Source organism: Rhyacophila brunnea, unplaced genomic scaffold (assembly GCF_057557595.1).
Source record: "Rhyacophila brunnea isolate RB1 unplaced genomic scaffold, BYU_Rbru_1.0 scaffold_15, whole genome shotgun sequence".
NCBI lineage: Eukaryota > Metazoa > Arthropoda > Insecta > Trichoptera > Rhyacophilidae > Rhyacophila > Rhyacophila brunnea.
In genome coordinates this window covers 6,482,976-6,502,019 of record NW_028232806.1, presented here as the reverse complement: position 1 = coordinate 6,502,019, position 19,044 = coordinate 6,482,976, and the positions used below count along the sequence as shown (strand labels likewise).

General features: G+C 33.1%; 1 protein-coding gene across 1 annotated transcript in view; it reads right to left on the bottom strand.

The window, feature by feature from the left end:
• Nucleotides 1-12,022: 12,022 nt before the first annotated feature.
• didum (dilute class unconventional myosin) overlaps nt 12,023-19,044 on the bottom strand; it is a 52,737-nt gene continuing 45,715 nt past the window's right edge. Inside the window, exons 33-37 of the mRNA XM_085943031.1 lie at nt 17,049-17,296; nt 16,427-16,576; nt 14,084-14,215; nt 13,203-13,319; nt 12,023-12,299 (exon numbers count right to left, since the gene is read on the bottom strand). Coding sequence (XP_085799157.1) covers nt 12,171-12,299; nt 13,203-13,319; nt 14,084-14,215; nt 16,427-16,576; nt 17,049-17,296 — 776 coding nt within the window. The 3' untranslated portion in view covers nt 12,023-12,170. The remainder of the gene's footprint in view (nt 12,300-13,202; nt 13,320-14,083; nt 14,216-16,426; nt 16,577-17,048; nt 17,297-19,044) is intronic.

Genomic DNA, 19,044 nt, shown 5'->3' with positions numbered 1-19,044 from the left:
CGACAGTGTTTAGGAAAAAGGGCGTAACCCTCAATTTTTCGAAAAGTGCTTTTATTAGATATTAACAATGTATACAACTAAATACACATTCTATAAAAAGGAAGTAAGCCACAAATGCTGAATTATTATCTAAATTCAGGTTTTAATTGAGATTAATTAATTTTTAATTTATGGAAAAAAGCATTTATCCGCAATTTTAATGATTTTTCTGTAATAACTTCTTTAATTATTATTAGATCGAAAATATATTACACCAAATCATCAATCATCATGCACCCAATGTATATGGCTATTTTTAAAAAAAATATTAAACTAAAAACTCTCAAAAAAGTTTTTTGCCTCTCCTGTAAAATTTGTTCAGTGAGGGTTACGTCCTTTTTCCTAAACACAGTCGATATGATTTCACAATTTTATATTTCATTTTGGTCGAAATGTCTTGGAAAAAAAAACAACCAATCACAATATTATTTCTTAATATTCATTGGATTTAAATTCTATGCGATTCCTACAAATTCATGCAACACTCTCAATAATTTATATTAACATAAGATATCATTTAAATTTATGTCTAATCTTATTTATTTGATAAAATGTTCAATATCGGTGTGAGATGAAAATGCCAACGTTGCATTTTAGGCCAATTTAACACTAATGCCGAAGCTAGGCTTCTTGTGAACAGACAATAGCCTATAGAACTTTATTCTTAAATGGGACGCCATAAAGACTCAATTTGGTTGGGTTGGTAGCGAAATATATAACTTGAAATATATAAAAAGGATTCCAGGACAGATTCCTTCTCATCCTTTAACACGATATCAAATAAAAGGCTGGCCCGTAGGCCAATAGTAGCGTACCTACAGTGTGAATCAGAGGTACTGTGAAGGGTACAGATAGACGCCTGTGTGCGAGAAAAGCTGCTCTATCTTAGAAATAGAACTGATCTGAGATTAATGATTACGAATGAATGACCTATGGAGGGCGCCGAATCAACGAGTAGCCAGAGTAGAGAAAATTCAAAAAGTGGCACACAAGAATGCAGCGGACTTGGTGCTAATTCTATATTATAATCGAAACATCAGAGGCCTGCGTGTAATAATAATAATAGGTTACCACAGTTAACCGTTATGGGCGGTATTTAAGGTATATGATAAACATAAATATGGTGCTGGATTTCTGCTTTACCTGATTACGACAAAATTAACTAATAGTCATGCAATTGGAGTACTTCTCAAATTTCGCTAATGTTGACGACTGGCTTTTGTGGTTTGAATTAAAGTACCAATAATAGGTACAAGCCTCGATTCCTAGCCAGCATCAGGAAGGTCCATGTGTCCAGGTTCGAGTTCTGTCCGGCACCATATGTATGCTCAATAAAGAATGTCACATTCTTAAATCTTATGAATTACTTGTTGAATATGTCATGTCCCAGAAAACTCCGGTGGATTGTTAGTACAATGCACTAAATGTGCGTAAAAAAATGTTATATGTTAAGTGAGCAGACAAAAGTGGGAGGGTGTGGGAACGCATGAAGATCTATATGAAAGAGCTTGCAAGATTTTTAGTTCGGGGGCCTGTGAACCACAATATAGATGTTGCACTATAGCATGTGGATTGTGGAGGGTCTTGGATTGAAATTTCAGCAGACGTTCAGTGGACCACTCCTCTTCCCACAGAAATCTTTAAAAAATGAAGAAATCCTACATTTAATTAGGTACTTTTTTGATTGGACAGCTCTGTATATTGTGATAATAAATTTTTTGGGTCTACTTGACCCATTAAACGCTGAGAGGTATGAGCATGTCGGTTCCCGGCGGTCTACGAATTTCTTTTTTGGAAATTTATTAAAAGTATATCATAAAGACTTTTATTTCGGTTAAGTATTTCACCATGTTTGCAAGAGATGCCAGTGTGTGTACAATATATCAGATTATTTAAAACAATCAACTTGGCTAGTATAATGAGTGTAAAGTACGGTGTGTATATATATAATAACCCTATAATAAAAATTCATTCAAAATAAGAGGGACCAATACTTTACCTTGTTTAAATTTATCTCATTTAAGTTGAAGATTTTGATAGTAGATGGCATTCATAAATATTTTTTTATATAACTTGTCTGTGATTCTTTAATGCATTTAGGATTTAAATATTGTTTATGGTTAGTGGTCAGAGGAGCTACAATTGGATCGTAATACTATTGTTAGGATGATATGTCTGAATACTACTCAACGGAAATGCATGGGTAGAAGTACCGTTAACTGATTGAAATTGAAGAAACTCAGTTAAATTAAGGGCTCTCAAAGTCAATATGTAAAGTACGATAAGAAGTTTTACAGAATGAGTTATATAAAATGAACACTAAATTAAAATGTCTAAAAAAAGTGACATAACCATGAAGCAAAACATGAATAAATTCCAAATTTTAAATAAAAGATGTTTAAAACAATTATATTTTGTGGTAAAAAAATATTTTATGTGATAAATAAACGTTGATTCTTATGGTGAGAAAGATAGGGTATCATAGACGCAAATAACTTTTCTACCAAGAGTGCAGATTGTTCAGGCTTAGACCTCTAACTTACCTGAGATTCTTAATTTTTTTATAACAATACTCCTGGACACACAGAGTAATCCAGTGGTACCAAAGAGATAAAAAACATCTGAAAGGAAGACACGGAGGCTGCTGCATTGATAATATAGTTAAGTTCTGTGGAAGGAATAAGTTTAGAGAGGCCTTCATTCTGGAGTGAATTGATTCTGGCTCATGACAATGATACAGTACAATGCCCCTTAGGGGATTAATTTCAATAGCGTATTGCAAAACTGTACATATTTAGTAGTGTAAGTAGGTATAAAAGATAAACGATTTTGGAATCGTAAATAGTTAAACGAATATTTTATGGTTCTATACTACGCTTTAAGTTTCGTTGAATTAGTATGCAAGTGAATGTATGTTATACTGCCGTACTAAGCACAGAGGCCGTAACTGACGTATTTAGGTATTTTCATGTTTTTAGATATTTGGATTCTGCAGAGTTTTTGTATAAGATCGGTGAATAAATCCAAGCCGTAACTGCTATAGTTACGGAGAAATCAAGGGTTTTAATAGCCGTATCTACGGAGTTTGAGAAATAAACTCGATAAATACTAAGCGATTTGGTTTTAACTCTCATTTACTAAGGCATATTAGCCGTATCTGACATATATATGGCTAATATCAATACATAATAATAATGATAATAATAAAATCAATCAAATTTTCAAGGTATGTAAACAAATCTTAAACCAAAATTAACTATTATAGGCAAATAAAATAAATAAAAAGTTCCCCAGTATTAGCAGGAAAAGTAAAATAATATGAAAGCTCAGATCTCCCACTTGCCTAAAATGCAGATACGGCCTCTGTGCTTAGTACGGCAGTATAGTGAATGCAAAATAGCATTTATAATATATATATTTCTTTAGATAAAACTTTTTGTAAAAATACCTAGTGTCTCTTGTGCTATGTAGCTATGTATTATCAAACTTCCAATAGCTAAGTATCATTGATTAAGGCATAAAATTTTATGGCGTGTAATTTGGCGTATTCAATGAATATTATAATAATTAATTTAAACATTTCCTAGTCGTAACGCATTTATTATGTTTACCATTACATCGGACATGTGAATAAATAAATTAAAAACTATATAGGTATCAAGATGCTAATATCATAACCTATAGAATTATTTATGCATCTAAAAGTTACAAAATAATTTTATAAAAAAAAAAACTGGTAAGTCCATAAAAAAGTTTTTATGATAATATAATAAATACAATTAATTCTTTTTAAAATAAATTAATACACATGAAAAAAGGGTGAGGTTTTAACAATAATTTATCAGTCAACAGTCTAATTTTGATGTCTAAAAAAATTTGGCCATTTCTACGAATTGCAAAAAGAAAAAAAATCATATGGCACAACTTTGCCACTAAAGATATATTGATAGTGATTTCTCTTCGGATTCGAACAAACAATATTTTTATTGTGAAATATTTGGCAAAACAAATTAACTTATTAATTAACTATGTCTTAAATTTATGTTTTAAAAAAAAAATGTGCAAAATGGCACATCAGTGAACAAACCGATTGTATCAATGTCAAAATCATATTATTTAATTAACAAGTATTAGAAATTAAATTAAATCCCAGAATGCTACTTTTCTACAATGTTTATACATTATTTATTTTCTACAAATCTAATTTGAAAGCAAAAGATGAGGAATAATATTAAAAATGTTACATTTTTCAATTAGTTGCCAATAAATATTAGATAGTGCCGTTAATAAAATTATCAGAGTAAACTCAGTACCAAAAAAATTACAGAATAATAATTAATATATTAAATTTTGAACATCGTATGCACTTGAAATGTTTTCAATTACCGATAAATTGCTATTTTATAATTTTCTATCACAATCATCAATACATTCTTTCACTAATAATATTACGTTGTTGTAATGTTATAACAATGTCGCCGACAATAAATTTTCCAATACCCAACAGTCGTAAACATTTTACATCTTAAAGTTTGAAATAATTTTGATTAATATAATTTTTTCACATGACAACACTCATTTCTGATATTTTTATAAATATACACTCGTTATGTAATATATATATATTATGTTTCCTAGCACAACTAAAGAATATATTTAATATAAATAGGTTTGTTTTTAATGATAATATGATAAATATAGACTGACTTTTATATCAAGTTTTCTACGTGTGTTTCTACGCTTTTTGTGTGTTGACTTGCCATAGCAGATACTCTAACTCTGGCATTAGTGAGAGGAATTAAAAGCTTTCTTTTCTGTTTATCCTCCTCACAATACTTCTACATTCAAAGTAATACTCCCTTTATACGTGCATGGATTTACTGCTGACGTATTATCGCGGCCATAACAAAAACATGTACATGTAAACACGTATTATCGTGCAAGTTGCAAGATTGTACGCATGGATCAAAAAAGTTCAGAAGCTTCTAAATTTTCATGCGACAATTGGATTGTGCGAAATATGCGCCTCTGCAGTAGAACGATAGTAGCAAACCAACCGGAAAAAAAAGAACTACACAGCGCATTTTGACGTTTACTGATTTTCACGACCTGTCAAATAGCACCATTCAATGACAACATCGCGTCTCGCTTACTATTGAAGAATGAGATTGGAGAGACAGTTAGCCCTTTTACGTGTAAATAGTTATTATTGTAATAGTTTAAAATACACATAATAGGTGCAACTAAATTCATACACGTCTACAGGTGCTATAATGCTCTTCGTTTGCTTTCACAAAGGTTTAATCATTTTAATGTTAATAAAACTCCACGCAATATCAAACACACATTGAATTATGGGCACGGGTGACGTAGTAGCAGGTACAGTAATTGTGGGGGGCGTGTATTAGTTTTAGAAACAACCGTGATGACGTGAAAGACTTGATATAAAAGTCTCACTGTAATAATATATTTTTCTTATTAATTCGAGATTAGATACAATAAGCAATTGTCTTTTTCTCTGGAATAACAAGATATGAAAGTATTTATATTTTTCAAATATAATATAATATAACAAACTTTCTCATTGAGTGAATACAAATATTCGATAATAATATAAATATTACATAATAAATATTTGAAAACAATTTTTTTAAAAGAGGACTTTCTAAATAGCGTGTAAATATTATATGTTTCTATATCAAAAAGCCTCTAAATAATTAAGTAAGACTTGAAAGCGTACAGACGTTAATACTCCAATTAAGTACAGCGCATTTAACGTTTTCTTTAAATTATGTCTTTTATGTCATTTCATACTATCAAATAAATATCATTGTGGAAATGGGATTTTACTCGACACATTCAATCAAAATACAGTTAAACACCTTTAATTATTCAAATTATAACAATTATATCCGAAATTACAGTCAAACTGTAATTCGTAATTTGAATTGTCTTCGAATTTACTGGGTTTTACTGTTTCAACGCGTTTAGTGTAGTATTAAGAGATACGAGGGTGGGTCAATAAGTCCTTAGAAAAGCCGACAGGTGGCGCGACTAGTACTGTAAGCGGTTTGTTTTCATGCAGCGGCACTACCGATTCAGTATGCTGCGAAGTTTCAATCAGATTGGTCGGGTTGTTGTGTGTTTCTCGTACATTTAAGGCTTGTGGAAAATGGAAAAATGGAAAATGGAGAAAATTGAGTTTAGAGCTGTTATTAAACATTTTAATATAAAAGGGTTAAGAGCAAAGGAAATAAAAAATGAGTTGGATTTAGTTCACGGCACATCTGCTCCTTCACTTGCAACTATTTATAACTGGTTAAATGAATTTAAACGTGGTCGTACATCAACAAAGGATGAACCACGCTCAGGACGTCCTGTAGAGGTGACTACACCAGAAATGATCAATAAAATCCACGATATGGTGTTAAGTGACCGAAGATTAAAGTTGAGTGAGATAATTGAGGTTACAGGGATCTCAAAAGGTAGCGTCATTTCTATTTTACATGACAAATTGGGCATGAAAAAAATTTCTGCAAGATGGGTGCCGCGTTTGCTCACAGTCGACAATAAACGCAATAGGGTGGTGGCCTCTAAAGCCCTGTTGTCGCTCATGCAACGCAATCCGGATGAATTTTTTCGTCGCTTTGTGACTGTAGATGAAACATGGATACACCACTATACTCCCGAGACGAAAGAACAGTCAAAGCAGTGGATTGCGAAAGGCGAACCATGTCCAAAGAAGGCGAAAACCGTAAAATCAGCTGGTAAGATTATGGCTACTGTATTTTGGGATGCACGTGGAATTATTTTCGTTGACTATTTGGAAAAAGGAAAAACAATAACAGGGGATTATTATGCATCTTTATTGGACCAGCTAAAAAACAAAATTGAAGAAAAACGGCCTCATTTAAACAGGAAAAAAATCCTCTTTCATCAGGACAATGCCCGTGTTCACACATGTTTACGATCAATGGCTAAAATTGAAGAATTGAAGTTCGAATTGGTCGACCACCCACCGTATTCGCCAGATTTAGCCCCCAGTGACTTTTTCCTTTTCCCAAACTTAAAAAAATGGCTAAGTGGACAACGTTTTTTTTCAAATGAAGAAGTCATCGATCGGACAAATGCTTATTTTGAGAACCTTCCGAAAACTTATTTTTCTGACGGTTTAAAAAAAATTGAGAAACGTCTAACCAAGTGTATTGAGCTCCAAGGAGATTATGTTGAGAAATAAAAAAAAATACAAAAATAAAAACTGTTTTAATGCTTTTTTCTAAGGAATTATTGACCCACCCTCGTATATAATATTTTAGGAAACAAAGGTGTAAAGTTGTGTCTAAAATATTGAAAGATAAAGCTAACTTGGTCATACGTGGACTTGAATTACCAACAATAACTTAAGTAAGTAACTACCGCAATCTGACTGAAAAATATTACAGAAATTTCAGTTCAGAAACAAGATACACAAATTGTCTGTAAGGTATCGGCTAAAATTTAAAATTAAAAACAATGCTTTTCTTATCAGCCACTGCATAATGGATTTCTCAAATATTTGTCCAAGGCGGATGGATAGTCAAGACACCATGTATAAATAGCTGTGATCTTATAACTACCTAAATACATATTACAACAAATTAAGCTTTGTACACAACAATAGACATTTTGAATATATTTTATATAATAAATATATTATGCTCCTCTAATCTAACATAAATATTCATTTATATAGTGAATCTTTCGCAACAATTGGAGAATAGAGTTTTTCTTACTTTTATAAATCAACGTGAAATGTTATAATATACAATTGACTCTCAATTTACAGGGGTAGATGGGTAAATCTAGGTTAGGTACTCAAAAAAATTAATGAAAATATTCAAAACTGTGCACCTATCATTTTTAATACAATTGTGATTACAGTAAAAGTATTTTCTGTAAAAATAGTGGATTACTTAGCACTTCTCAGTAGGCTGAATGCAAAATTTAATTCGACTACATAAAAGTCTGCCTATATAAATCATTGTTACAATGGTACTGTGCTGCAATTCAAAGATATGGATATTAATCGGTGCTGTCTTCAGCGAGTTTTCTCACTCTATGAGGCCGTGATCGACTGACCGCATATACAAATTTCGCGAGTTATCCCGTCCGACTTTAAACTCAAATTACTAGCCACTGTCGATTGATTTGCATAATCTAAAAAATTAAACACACAGTGACATCTGTTTGAATAATTATGACATTCGAAGTCACAGGTTATCGATATTACAACGATTTTAGTAAGAGCTTCGCTCTACATTCAACGTGTGTCGTTAAAAATCTGCAGCCCGTCAGATACTACCATAGTAATATCGTGAGGTATAGAAAAGGTTAATTAACATTCAGCGATTTCCAGAAGCTGCGAAAGATCATTGGCCTTATCTATGAAGATGTCTCAAGAAGAAGAGGGTATAGTCTCTTTGATAACCCTGATGTAGTAAGATTTATGAAAACCCAACGACTGCGATAGGCCAGCCACATGACAGGTACGATCAAGCACTAACGAAGTGGCTCATGTTTAGTGGAACAGAATGAAAATGGAATGCAGGAAGACTACGACAACAGCGGCATGATTGCCGAAAGTGTACGCTAGGAGTGATTGATTGGTAATGAAGAGTGGAGAGGTTTCTTTGAGGCGGCACATATGCGGCCCCAAAAAAGAAAAATTGCTAATCATTGGTTTATTCATTATATTTAACGGATAATCCGCCCTGCCTGGTTAAAACAACACAGGTAAATCAAGAGTCAACTATATGTGTTTTATATATATATATGTAAATATTTTTAAGGCTTACTTTTATACTTTTAATAGAATATATAATATACAATATTTTATTAATATTGTCGATGCGATTTATTTCAACGTGATTATAGAATTTCTATACAAAATAAATATTAGGAATGTAACAATAGTTAGTTTCATTAAATTGTCAAAGTCATTAACAATATATTATATATAAGTACTAGGTGTTTGCGTAACACAATTCGGTAGTTTCTATGGGCTAGGATATAATTCATTCAAACGCACTTTCTATAATACCTCGTTTATCGATAGACAATAGAACTTTCCAATGTCAATAGACATTGTTAATGCACATGGGCGTGGTCTTGTACTGAACCTCTTCATTATCTAAGGAGAGATAGTGAAACCAAACAGTTGCATTAAAAAAATAATACTTCACACATAATATAAATGCATTCTGATTAAGTACATGGTAATTATTAATACGGAACAATTATCGGCCAAAACAACGGAGACATAAACGGGCAAGAAAAGAAAAGAAAACTAAGGAGATAATGTTTTCTTCTTCTTCTTTAGGCAGGTTTAGTTCTGTAATAATAATATTTAATCAGCAACAAGAGGGAGCCTTATGAAATTTTACAATCAAAGCACTAAGTACATATTTCTGAATTATTTTAAATGTGGGTGAATTATTATTTTTTAAGTTGGCGCATTTAGATAATATGACGGCTTGTTTATAGCCGGCATCTTTGTCAAATTTTGTGTAGAAGTGACATACGCATATGGCATACTTGTGATTGTTCACTTAAATATTTCAGCAAAAAAGTGCACTTGTTCTACCGAATCTATTTTCTACGATGGTGCATTGAAACATCTTGGCAGTGTTGCCAAGTCAAAATTTTTAATTTCAGTAGAATGTGTAAAAAAAAGTTTTTTTTAAGAGAAATATTTCACCGCGGGCCGCAGGTTGCCAAATTTTCAAAGACGACTTTTTTCCCGGATGGTGGGAATTTTGTGGAATGAAGAAATATCAGTAGATTTCATAAAATATCAGTAGATTTAGTATATTGCCAAAAATATCAGTAGATCTACTGAAATTTCAGTAGACATGGCAACACTGCATCTCGGCTTGCTTATAGCCATCATCTTTGTCAGATTTGATGTGTGGGGAGCAATTATGCATATGAATATTTGTGATTGTTTATCTAAATAGCATTATCCTCATATGCCCTGGTGAATCTGCAAACTTGGATAATACATGAATTGATGATTTTTGACATACTTCTGATTGTTCATCTAAATATATCGCCGTGTATTAATTAAAATTAAAACTAGATAGATTCAAAAACTTCATGATTTGGGCGTTAACAATAATAATATAATACTGCACTGAAATGATTGCAAATTTTGACAGATGCGAGTGAATACATTGTGAAGTTTGCTATATACGAATCTGCAATGTGAAATGACTTACTGCTAATTTAAACATTACCTATTTCGTTTCCACTTTCATAAATATATATAGGCTCCATCTCGTAGAGATTTTTTTCCCCAACGTCTTATTAACGGATAATATTAATATTCATAACAGTAACATCTAAAAAAAACTTTAAAATATCGGCAGTAGATGGCTAGTCTGAAGAGTACACTCTTTATTGATATTTGAATAAGAATATAATATTATGGGGAGCATATGGGGCTCCAAATGATGGAGGTTATATTAACAAACTTTTTTACGAGCAATAGTTGTTGGTCATTCACTCGAGCCATTGGTACAATTAAAAATTGCATTTTTTGACCAGTCACATGGTTGAATCTGTAAACCACGGCTCTGTATTTATAAAAAGACGGCCACTCTACCAACACGGGCACAAAAAAAATATTGAATGAATATTATCTATAAATAATAATTTTAATAAATTACATATGTCATCGCCCTGGTTTTGTGAATCTCCATTTTTGGCGAAATTGACTTTTTAATTCAGTTCATTTTCTTTTATATAAACGCATCGAAATCGTTAAAAAAAAAAATTTATATTTTTCATTAGAACAGGGATATTTTTTCAAAAATGTCCAAGAAACCACGGCACAAAACAATTATTCGGTATTGGTTTGTCCAATGTGTGGGCCAAACGGCGCCGGGGGTTGTTATGCGGATACCGCCCCCTCTACTACGTGATTGGTCAACGGATCGCTTATCCTTTTCTAATATTAACTTTGTTTAGCTTTACTGACTACGTCCTCATTACGCATTTCAATACGTTATAATTTTTATATTAATTTTGTGAGAATTGAAAATAAAAACAAATTCTTCTTAATTAAATGAGTAATATCATTGGAATACTTTTTTAATAATATATTCTAATATAATGTATCTCTCACTAGGCTATTATATACCAATACAATAAATTTTGACACAGGATTTTGAATGTGTGAGTGTCCTACGAAAATGAACCACGCATTATAGACGTGCAATAGTGTGTGTAATACACCGATATTAAATGAGCGTCAATGCATAAATCGAGAGCAGTTGTCAGTATTCAACGTATGACGTATTAGATCGGTTGGCTGCTTCTCCTTACCCGTTAGGTATTTCAGTTCCCTGATCTTCAAGCATTGAAATATAAGGTAACGAACTTTGTTTTTCGTCTCCTGAACATTTCACATATTGTCGCTTTCGACAAACCAATACTAGAGCGACGATATGTCACTCATTTTAATTAATTATTTTTACATATCAAAAATGAAAGTATTTATAATCAATGTCTCAGTTGTTTTACACGGCCCGGTTTACATAATGCAATACAGTAATTGAAGGAACATAATAATTATCACACTAAAAACATAATATGTATATAAATAAAACCTTAGAAAAAAAACCCTTAGTATTACTATGTTTCGTCTTACAGACGAAAAAATCACAAAATGGAATGTATGTATTTAACGATAATATTTATAGGAATGTCAATAATAAAAAAATAATTATTATTATTGTAAATTGAGTAAAAATAATACTAGAAAAAATTTAGATAATAGTTTAAATAGATTGGCTACCAATATTTTAACTAAATAAATGTATTCTCCGTAAACAATACACTAGGAGAATTAACCGTGAATTTTCATTTACTGCCAACATAAACAAATGCCAATTAAAACGTTAAGTATTAGTTGCAAAATTTTAAAAAAATCATTTTTGCTTTTCCACACCAATATACACATACATAATAATTATGTAGAGATAGATAATAATATACATAAATTGGTTTTTTTACTCTGCGTTGCGAGTATGGTAATAACAATACAATATAATTTACACGTCGATTTACGATACAGTTGCGGGGGTCACCATTTATACTTTAGTGAGAAGATCTTCGAGGTTGAGCGCTTTCGGTAACTCAATGTCCTCTAGTCGAATGGCTGACGGGTTGAAAGGGAACTTCACAGGGAATTGGTACTTGGTATCCATCAACAGATTCGCCTGAAAGTATTCATTTATTTTATACATTTAATTCACAAGATATTACCAAACGTAAACGGTAAATTTAGTCATATTCTGTCAAAAGGATGAATGTGCCAAAATTTATTAACTTACAACTTCATGCTACAGTTGAGTTTGACAGTAAATTGACGTTTAGTAGCCATATGGTTATCATCTGTAACAAGGCGCTACAAATATTGGGCTTCGTCTTGCGTACGTCCCGGGTCTTTTCCTAAGTTAGAAGTAGGCTTGAGAGTGGGTTGATTGTTTGGGCCCGCATCAGTTTGATGCAGTATGATGAAGAGGGTTCAAAAGAAATTTTCATGTGTCCTTTACTGTAGACTGTATGGATATTATCCGTTGCTCTATTTGACTGACTTTATCTTAGGTATGATGACAATGTCATACTGTAGTCTAAAAGTCAGAAGAGATCTATATTTGGCAACATGAACTCTGCCATTCTTGGTGGTGTGAGACCTGTGACCCCATGATAATTATCTAACAGGAGGATCTATTGTTTGTTCTCCCAAGGCGCAGAACTGACCTTCCATTGGTAATGCCAATAATTGGGAGGGGTTCGCCAAGCAGAGTTTGGTGGATGTTGTTTTATAAGTTTTTAAAGATTGTGTCTTCTTAGTTCACCCGGTGTCACTCATATTATCCTGTATTTTTATTTAAATATTGTTAACACTTATTTTTTATGTCATGTCGCAAACGCTTTAAATTTGATTTTGACAATTTAGATCACAAAGAAAATGATGAAATAAATATATAGTGAGAGCTATACACAGACGGATTACTTAAACAATATTTTGATATCGAGTTTTCTGTCACTGAAGCCTGGCAATCGTTGAATACACTTGTGTGAATGTGTGAAATTGTGTGAATACACAAAAACAATACCTGTTGGCCGTGAGGTTTGTCCTTATTTCTCTCCTGAAGACATGCCTGTATCTGACGGATGAACTCAACCGTGATCTTCGGTTCAAAGTCCTCAGTGGGCGTGTACAAGTTTAGAATCTGTAAAATTAAGGCAAGTCAATAATACATCAAATATTTGATTTATCTCGCGCACATGTATTGATATAAACCAAAGATTTTGGACTATGCTTGCTGCGATATTATTAATTATTATTATTAATGCGAATTAATTTTTTGTTAAGTTGTTGCATTGAAACATGGCAGCATTGTCTATAGCCGCCATTTCTATTGGTTGTCGTTTTGGTAAATATGTACGTGACGTACTTATGTGATTTTTATGATTGTTAATTGAAACATTCAAAAAATTTATACTTTCATTTATTTGGCTGCCTCTCTATGTACAAAAATAGTTTTTTTTCACTCATTAAATTTGCGTGGTTCATTTTCGCATTCTCATTGATCATGTATGCAATTATTGAAAAAAATTATAATCATGCAAAACAAATACAAGTTTCAGGGTTTACCTTGGCAATATCTACATATCTAACGATTTATACAATAGAGGGAACCTAAAATTGTGTTGAAATGCTTTTGACAAATAATGCAAGCGCTAATAATGAAATTTGGTAAAAATAAATATCCAATGTGAAATGACTTGTAGCTATACTTCTTTATTTCAGCTTCATTTTCATATATTTAAAATCTGTCTAGTAAAGAATAATTTCTTCAATATATTTGATTTAATCCCATTGAAAGCAGAGTAAAATCAAATTATATTTCAGCTTCGTCTTCTGTGTGTATCATTATATATTATCATAGAAAAGTTTTTACGACAACAGTTATGAAAGATAAATAAAATGTACCTTGCAAATCTGCATGGGGGTGAGGTCGGGGCACATGTCACAAGTGCTCTGAACGTCCGCCGAAGATTTCCTCGCCTGCAGAAGGCATACGGCTTGGATGATTGGCTTCAGTGTTGCCTGAACACCTTTAACCTAGAAAAAAACAAAAAGTAATAGCTAGAGATAGTTCCGCTCGGCTACATATTATCCAGTACGAAGACGAAAGTATAGCTGAACTATCTTCGTTAGAATTAGAAAACCTGAATTTAACTCTGGGCTTTTCAAAGTGGTATGATTCGTAATAAACCTGCCTGCTGTAGGTGTGGCAATAAATTGTGTTTTGCAATCACTACGGTTTCATGAATTCCAGCATATTAGGTGCTTTCAGCGATACAAACGTCTGGACCAGTCGTGTCAAATGTGTCAATCGCGGGATAGATTTTTGTATCATAGGCCCATAAAAATAAATGAAATGTAAAAAGCGTCTACATTCGGGTGAGGGGGCATAGAAACAAAATGGCAGTTTCCATTATCGTAAAATGTTGGCGAGTCGTAAAAAATGTTGTTTGTATATATCGCACCGTGAGTGTAAAACCAACGCATCTGCAAATTGTTCGATTTCGAGATTAAATGCAAAACAGCTGCAAAAGTCGTGAACTTGATAATATAAAAGTGAAGTAACTAAAAGAACATGCAATATAATGTAGATATAAACGAAATATTATGCTATTTTTTAGAAACTCTATTTCTCCTAACAAAACGAAGACTTTAAACCCTAATATATCCAAAATATGTCTTTTGCAGATGCCTTGGTTTTACACTCACGGTGCGATATTTATAATGTATATTTTTTAGAAATTATACATATAAACGAGAAATAAGACGGAAACTCCCATTTTTTGTTTCTAGAGCCTTCAGTTATAATATAAGATAATTTCATTGAAATTTTGAAGGGAAAGCATTAGTCATTCCTATTTTTTTCACTTTAAAATTAATTTCACTTTCAAATTATTCCGACCATGTCCGATCCTGATAGGATCATATGGGCCTCCACAGAGTGGAGGTTTGTATTGACAAATTTTGTTTTTTACGAGAAATTGATGTCAGCCACTTGCTCAACCTATTAGGTCCATACCCTGACACACACAAATTGAAAAACAATATGTGTACTTGCCAGACCCAGGATTCGAACCTGGGACCCACGGCTTTATAGTCCAACGCTTATGCCGCGCGGCCACCGTGGGCGTATGAAATTCATACATCATCAAATTAACCATGAGGAAACCCACGTGACCTCGTCGTATCACATGATTCATACTGAATCACTTACGGTCTGCCGCAGAGGAGTGAGATAAAGAGAAGATGTGAATCCCTTGCTTTAAACTAAGGCGTAGTTTCCCGTTACTGTCACACAGTAGGAGAACAGTTAAACGATAAGTGCAATGAATGTCCAAAGGACAGTAGCAAAGGGTGTACATAGGCTGCTAAGGTCCGCCATAAATAGTGCATATTAAACTTTGTTAGTCATACGTATTTGCTTTTATTGAACTATGACTACAATTATTTACAGTTGGTTAGTTTTTAAAAATCAATTAAACCTTGCCTAAACTTGACCATAATAGTTTTGGTTTATTTTGGGCGATACAACAAAATTGTGCACACTTTTTCATTCATTCTGTTTTCGTTGGATTAAGAATACATATTACACATACCGTTGGTTCATTTTATTAAATTCATTAAGCCCTGCCTAAACAAAACCATAATAGATAGAAAATACTGTATATAAAATATCCAAAGTTATGTATGACTTAATTGCATTATTTTAGATATTTTATAGATAGATGAGTATTTTTCTACAATTGTCTATTATGGCTTGGTTTTCGCAGGGATTGAATTTTAAAAACTAACCAACACAATCTGTAAATAAAATTGTAGTCTTATTTCAATGAATACAAATACGCACGATTGACAAAGTTTAATGTGCACTATTTATGACAGATCTTAACAGCCTTCCTCCACCCTTCGCCCCAACGGAAGACTAAAACTTATCATTTTCACGATGAATAAGAAAATGAGTATTTCGTCGGTAACGTCCTCAGTCAAAAATTATAATGTTTATTCAAGTTGTAGAATGATTATGGGAGAGTGTGGTAGGTCACAGCCTACTTGAAGTTGGACAAGCTCGATCTAGACAATGCGAGTGGTGTTACAATGCATGTTATCATAATTGATTTGAAAATATCTGTGCATGTTTGCACACTTATTTTAATTGAAGTGTAGCGGTTGGTAATCTTGGTATTGGCTATTGGTTAAAACGGAATAGACTATCCCAGTTGGTTAAATATTGAATTCTGATATGATTACCTGTTCTTGGTTGTAGTTGGCGCAGTTTTCTTTGAACCAGGTTTCCAGGTAAGAGATGTTGTAGCGGACTTGCACTCCCTTCAGCCAGTGGCATAAATCTTTACGCAGCAGTAGCTGGTTCAAGCATGACGCGCATACGTAGAAATACAACTAGAATTAAGAAAGAAACACAATATATAAAAACAATCAAAAAAATGTTAATGCTTTCAAAGATAATATGTAAATGTATCGCATAACCTGTAATGTTCGATAATTTGGACAGGTAACAAGAGAAGGATTTACAATGGAGTTTGTAAAAAGGTATGTGAATTAAAAAAATCAGTAACGTTCATTATTTATATCATACACTGCCAGGAACAGATAGCAAACTATATAAGATATGCAAACTGCGTCACACAAAATAATAAGTCAAAGGGGTTAATCCACTGCTGGATGAAGGCCTCCCCTAGCTTCCCCTTACCCTTCTCGGTCATTAGTTATAGGAGGTCCCTTTGGTGTTTTGTGTCCATTGGTTACACTGGATAAAATGCGATTCCGCTGACTTTATTAGCTTGTAAAAAAGATTTTATATTCTGTGGTTTCTACGATAAATTATTTATCAGGACGCGCGCAAATGACTCACTTGTCTAAATATCTGCACAGCGAGATCGGGATCAACACCGAAGAAATCGAGAGATTTCTTGATTTGGGCGAATTCGGCGCAGAGATTGGCGGGGCTGCGGATCTCCGCGGGGGTGGAGGGTACGCCTTCTGCAACTGACTGGGCGCGACCGCGTGGTGCTCCGCCTGACACACCACATATCTCCTCATACTCCAGCAACGCGGGGACTATCAGGGCTTGGATGCGCCGCTCTACTATGCCGATCAAAGCTGAAATACGAAGTTTACAAATTAATTAGCACAATTTATACAAGACTACAATAGTTTTCAAAGCGTTCGCCGTAGTGCTCTGAGGCTTTGTGACAAATAGCCCAGGGGCATCCGCAGGTTGTTAGAAAAATTATATAATTTCAGTCATTGCACGGTCATGAGTAGCAGTAAATGTGTCCTCTCTCGATAAAAAAAATGTTTTTGAACAGCACCTATCTCGGCTTAGCAATTGGTTTCATAAATATTTTCAAGAATATGTAATATAGAAAAGTCGATGTGGTTTTAAGAGCTGAAAGAAATGGATGTAGCTGCGGTGACTGTGTGGGTAGGTTACAAAAATTACATCTCTGTAAGTGTAGGCTTAAATGCCTACAGCCTCGGGTCACCTGACAGTCAATGTGCCCTGTAAGGCAGTGTCCCCGCACACCTACCAAAATGTGTCCGCAAACATGTTTTCATCTCCCCCACAGCCCACACACAAAAATATTGTAACTTTGCTAGATTTTAGTTTTGCTTGAATGCACGAAACCATCACATGCCCAATTCTTTGACAGATTTCTCAGAAGGCGAAGGTCAAGTGTGACGACGCGAGCACGTAAGTGAAATTTTACGTCGAGTGGGATCATATATATCACATATTCGTCCCGTTCTATCGCAAAAAAGTAAAAGTAGGTACAATAGAAATGCGACAAAATTTGGAGAAAGAATTTGTTGACGTAGTTGAAAAATTAATAAGAAAAATATTTACCCTATTCATCAGGGTGAAAAGAAACACATTTTTTATATATGTTTATTTTGCATAAAAGTGTTTATACTGAACAAAAACAATCCAACATACAAATATATAGATTTAATATAAATATAAAAAAAATGTTCTGCAAGTTTAGTATTTAATATATTTTATCAACAAATACTTTTTTCTTTATTTCCTATTTTATTACAACGTTTTTCTTAGGTCGTATTCTTATTTGTCCGGTACAAATCTTGCAATCGATTTTTAACTAGCTTCCTGACTAGCTAGACATTTGAAACTTTCAGAATATATCAGAACACGATGCCAATGCATTTTTTTAATACTTTTAGCCATCTTTAAGTAGAATTGAATTCATTTTTAGTTAATTCTGTTTTGCATGAAAAGTTATTTCGATACCATTATTGGTTGCTAGGGGATCCTAGCAACTAAATTATTAAATAATATATACGTGCGTTACTATGGAAATCAATATGAAATGACATTTCATTATTCAGTATTTCTATCAAGTACAAATTTTTTTGATCGTCTAAGCTAGTCAAGTCAAGTTTATATGATTCAACAGAAAATTTAAAAACGTTGTGTATAAAAAGTTCTTTTTATCTTGAAATTATTTTTATTTAGGTAAATACGTAAAAAATTATCGTTGTTAGTGTTATTATTATATAAAATCATGGAAATTAATAAATACCTTAAAAAAACAGTTTCAATGAAAAATTGTATGTGTGTTTGTGGTAGGAGGTCTAAATTTACTGCACCGGGTGACACCAACCCTAGTCACGCCACTGCTCAGATGCGTTGATGATCCGCACACACAATAGAAAAATTATAGGGAACGTTGCTGACGGTGTGATATTGTGGGTGCTTTTTACAATATGTGTGTAATCTTATGTATGAGTTGTATGCGTGAAATGTACTAAATTAATTGAAGCCTTTGTCTGATTGTGTTGGTGACGTTGGCGTAATAGCTGCTTACGTATTAGTGCCAATAGCTACT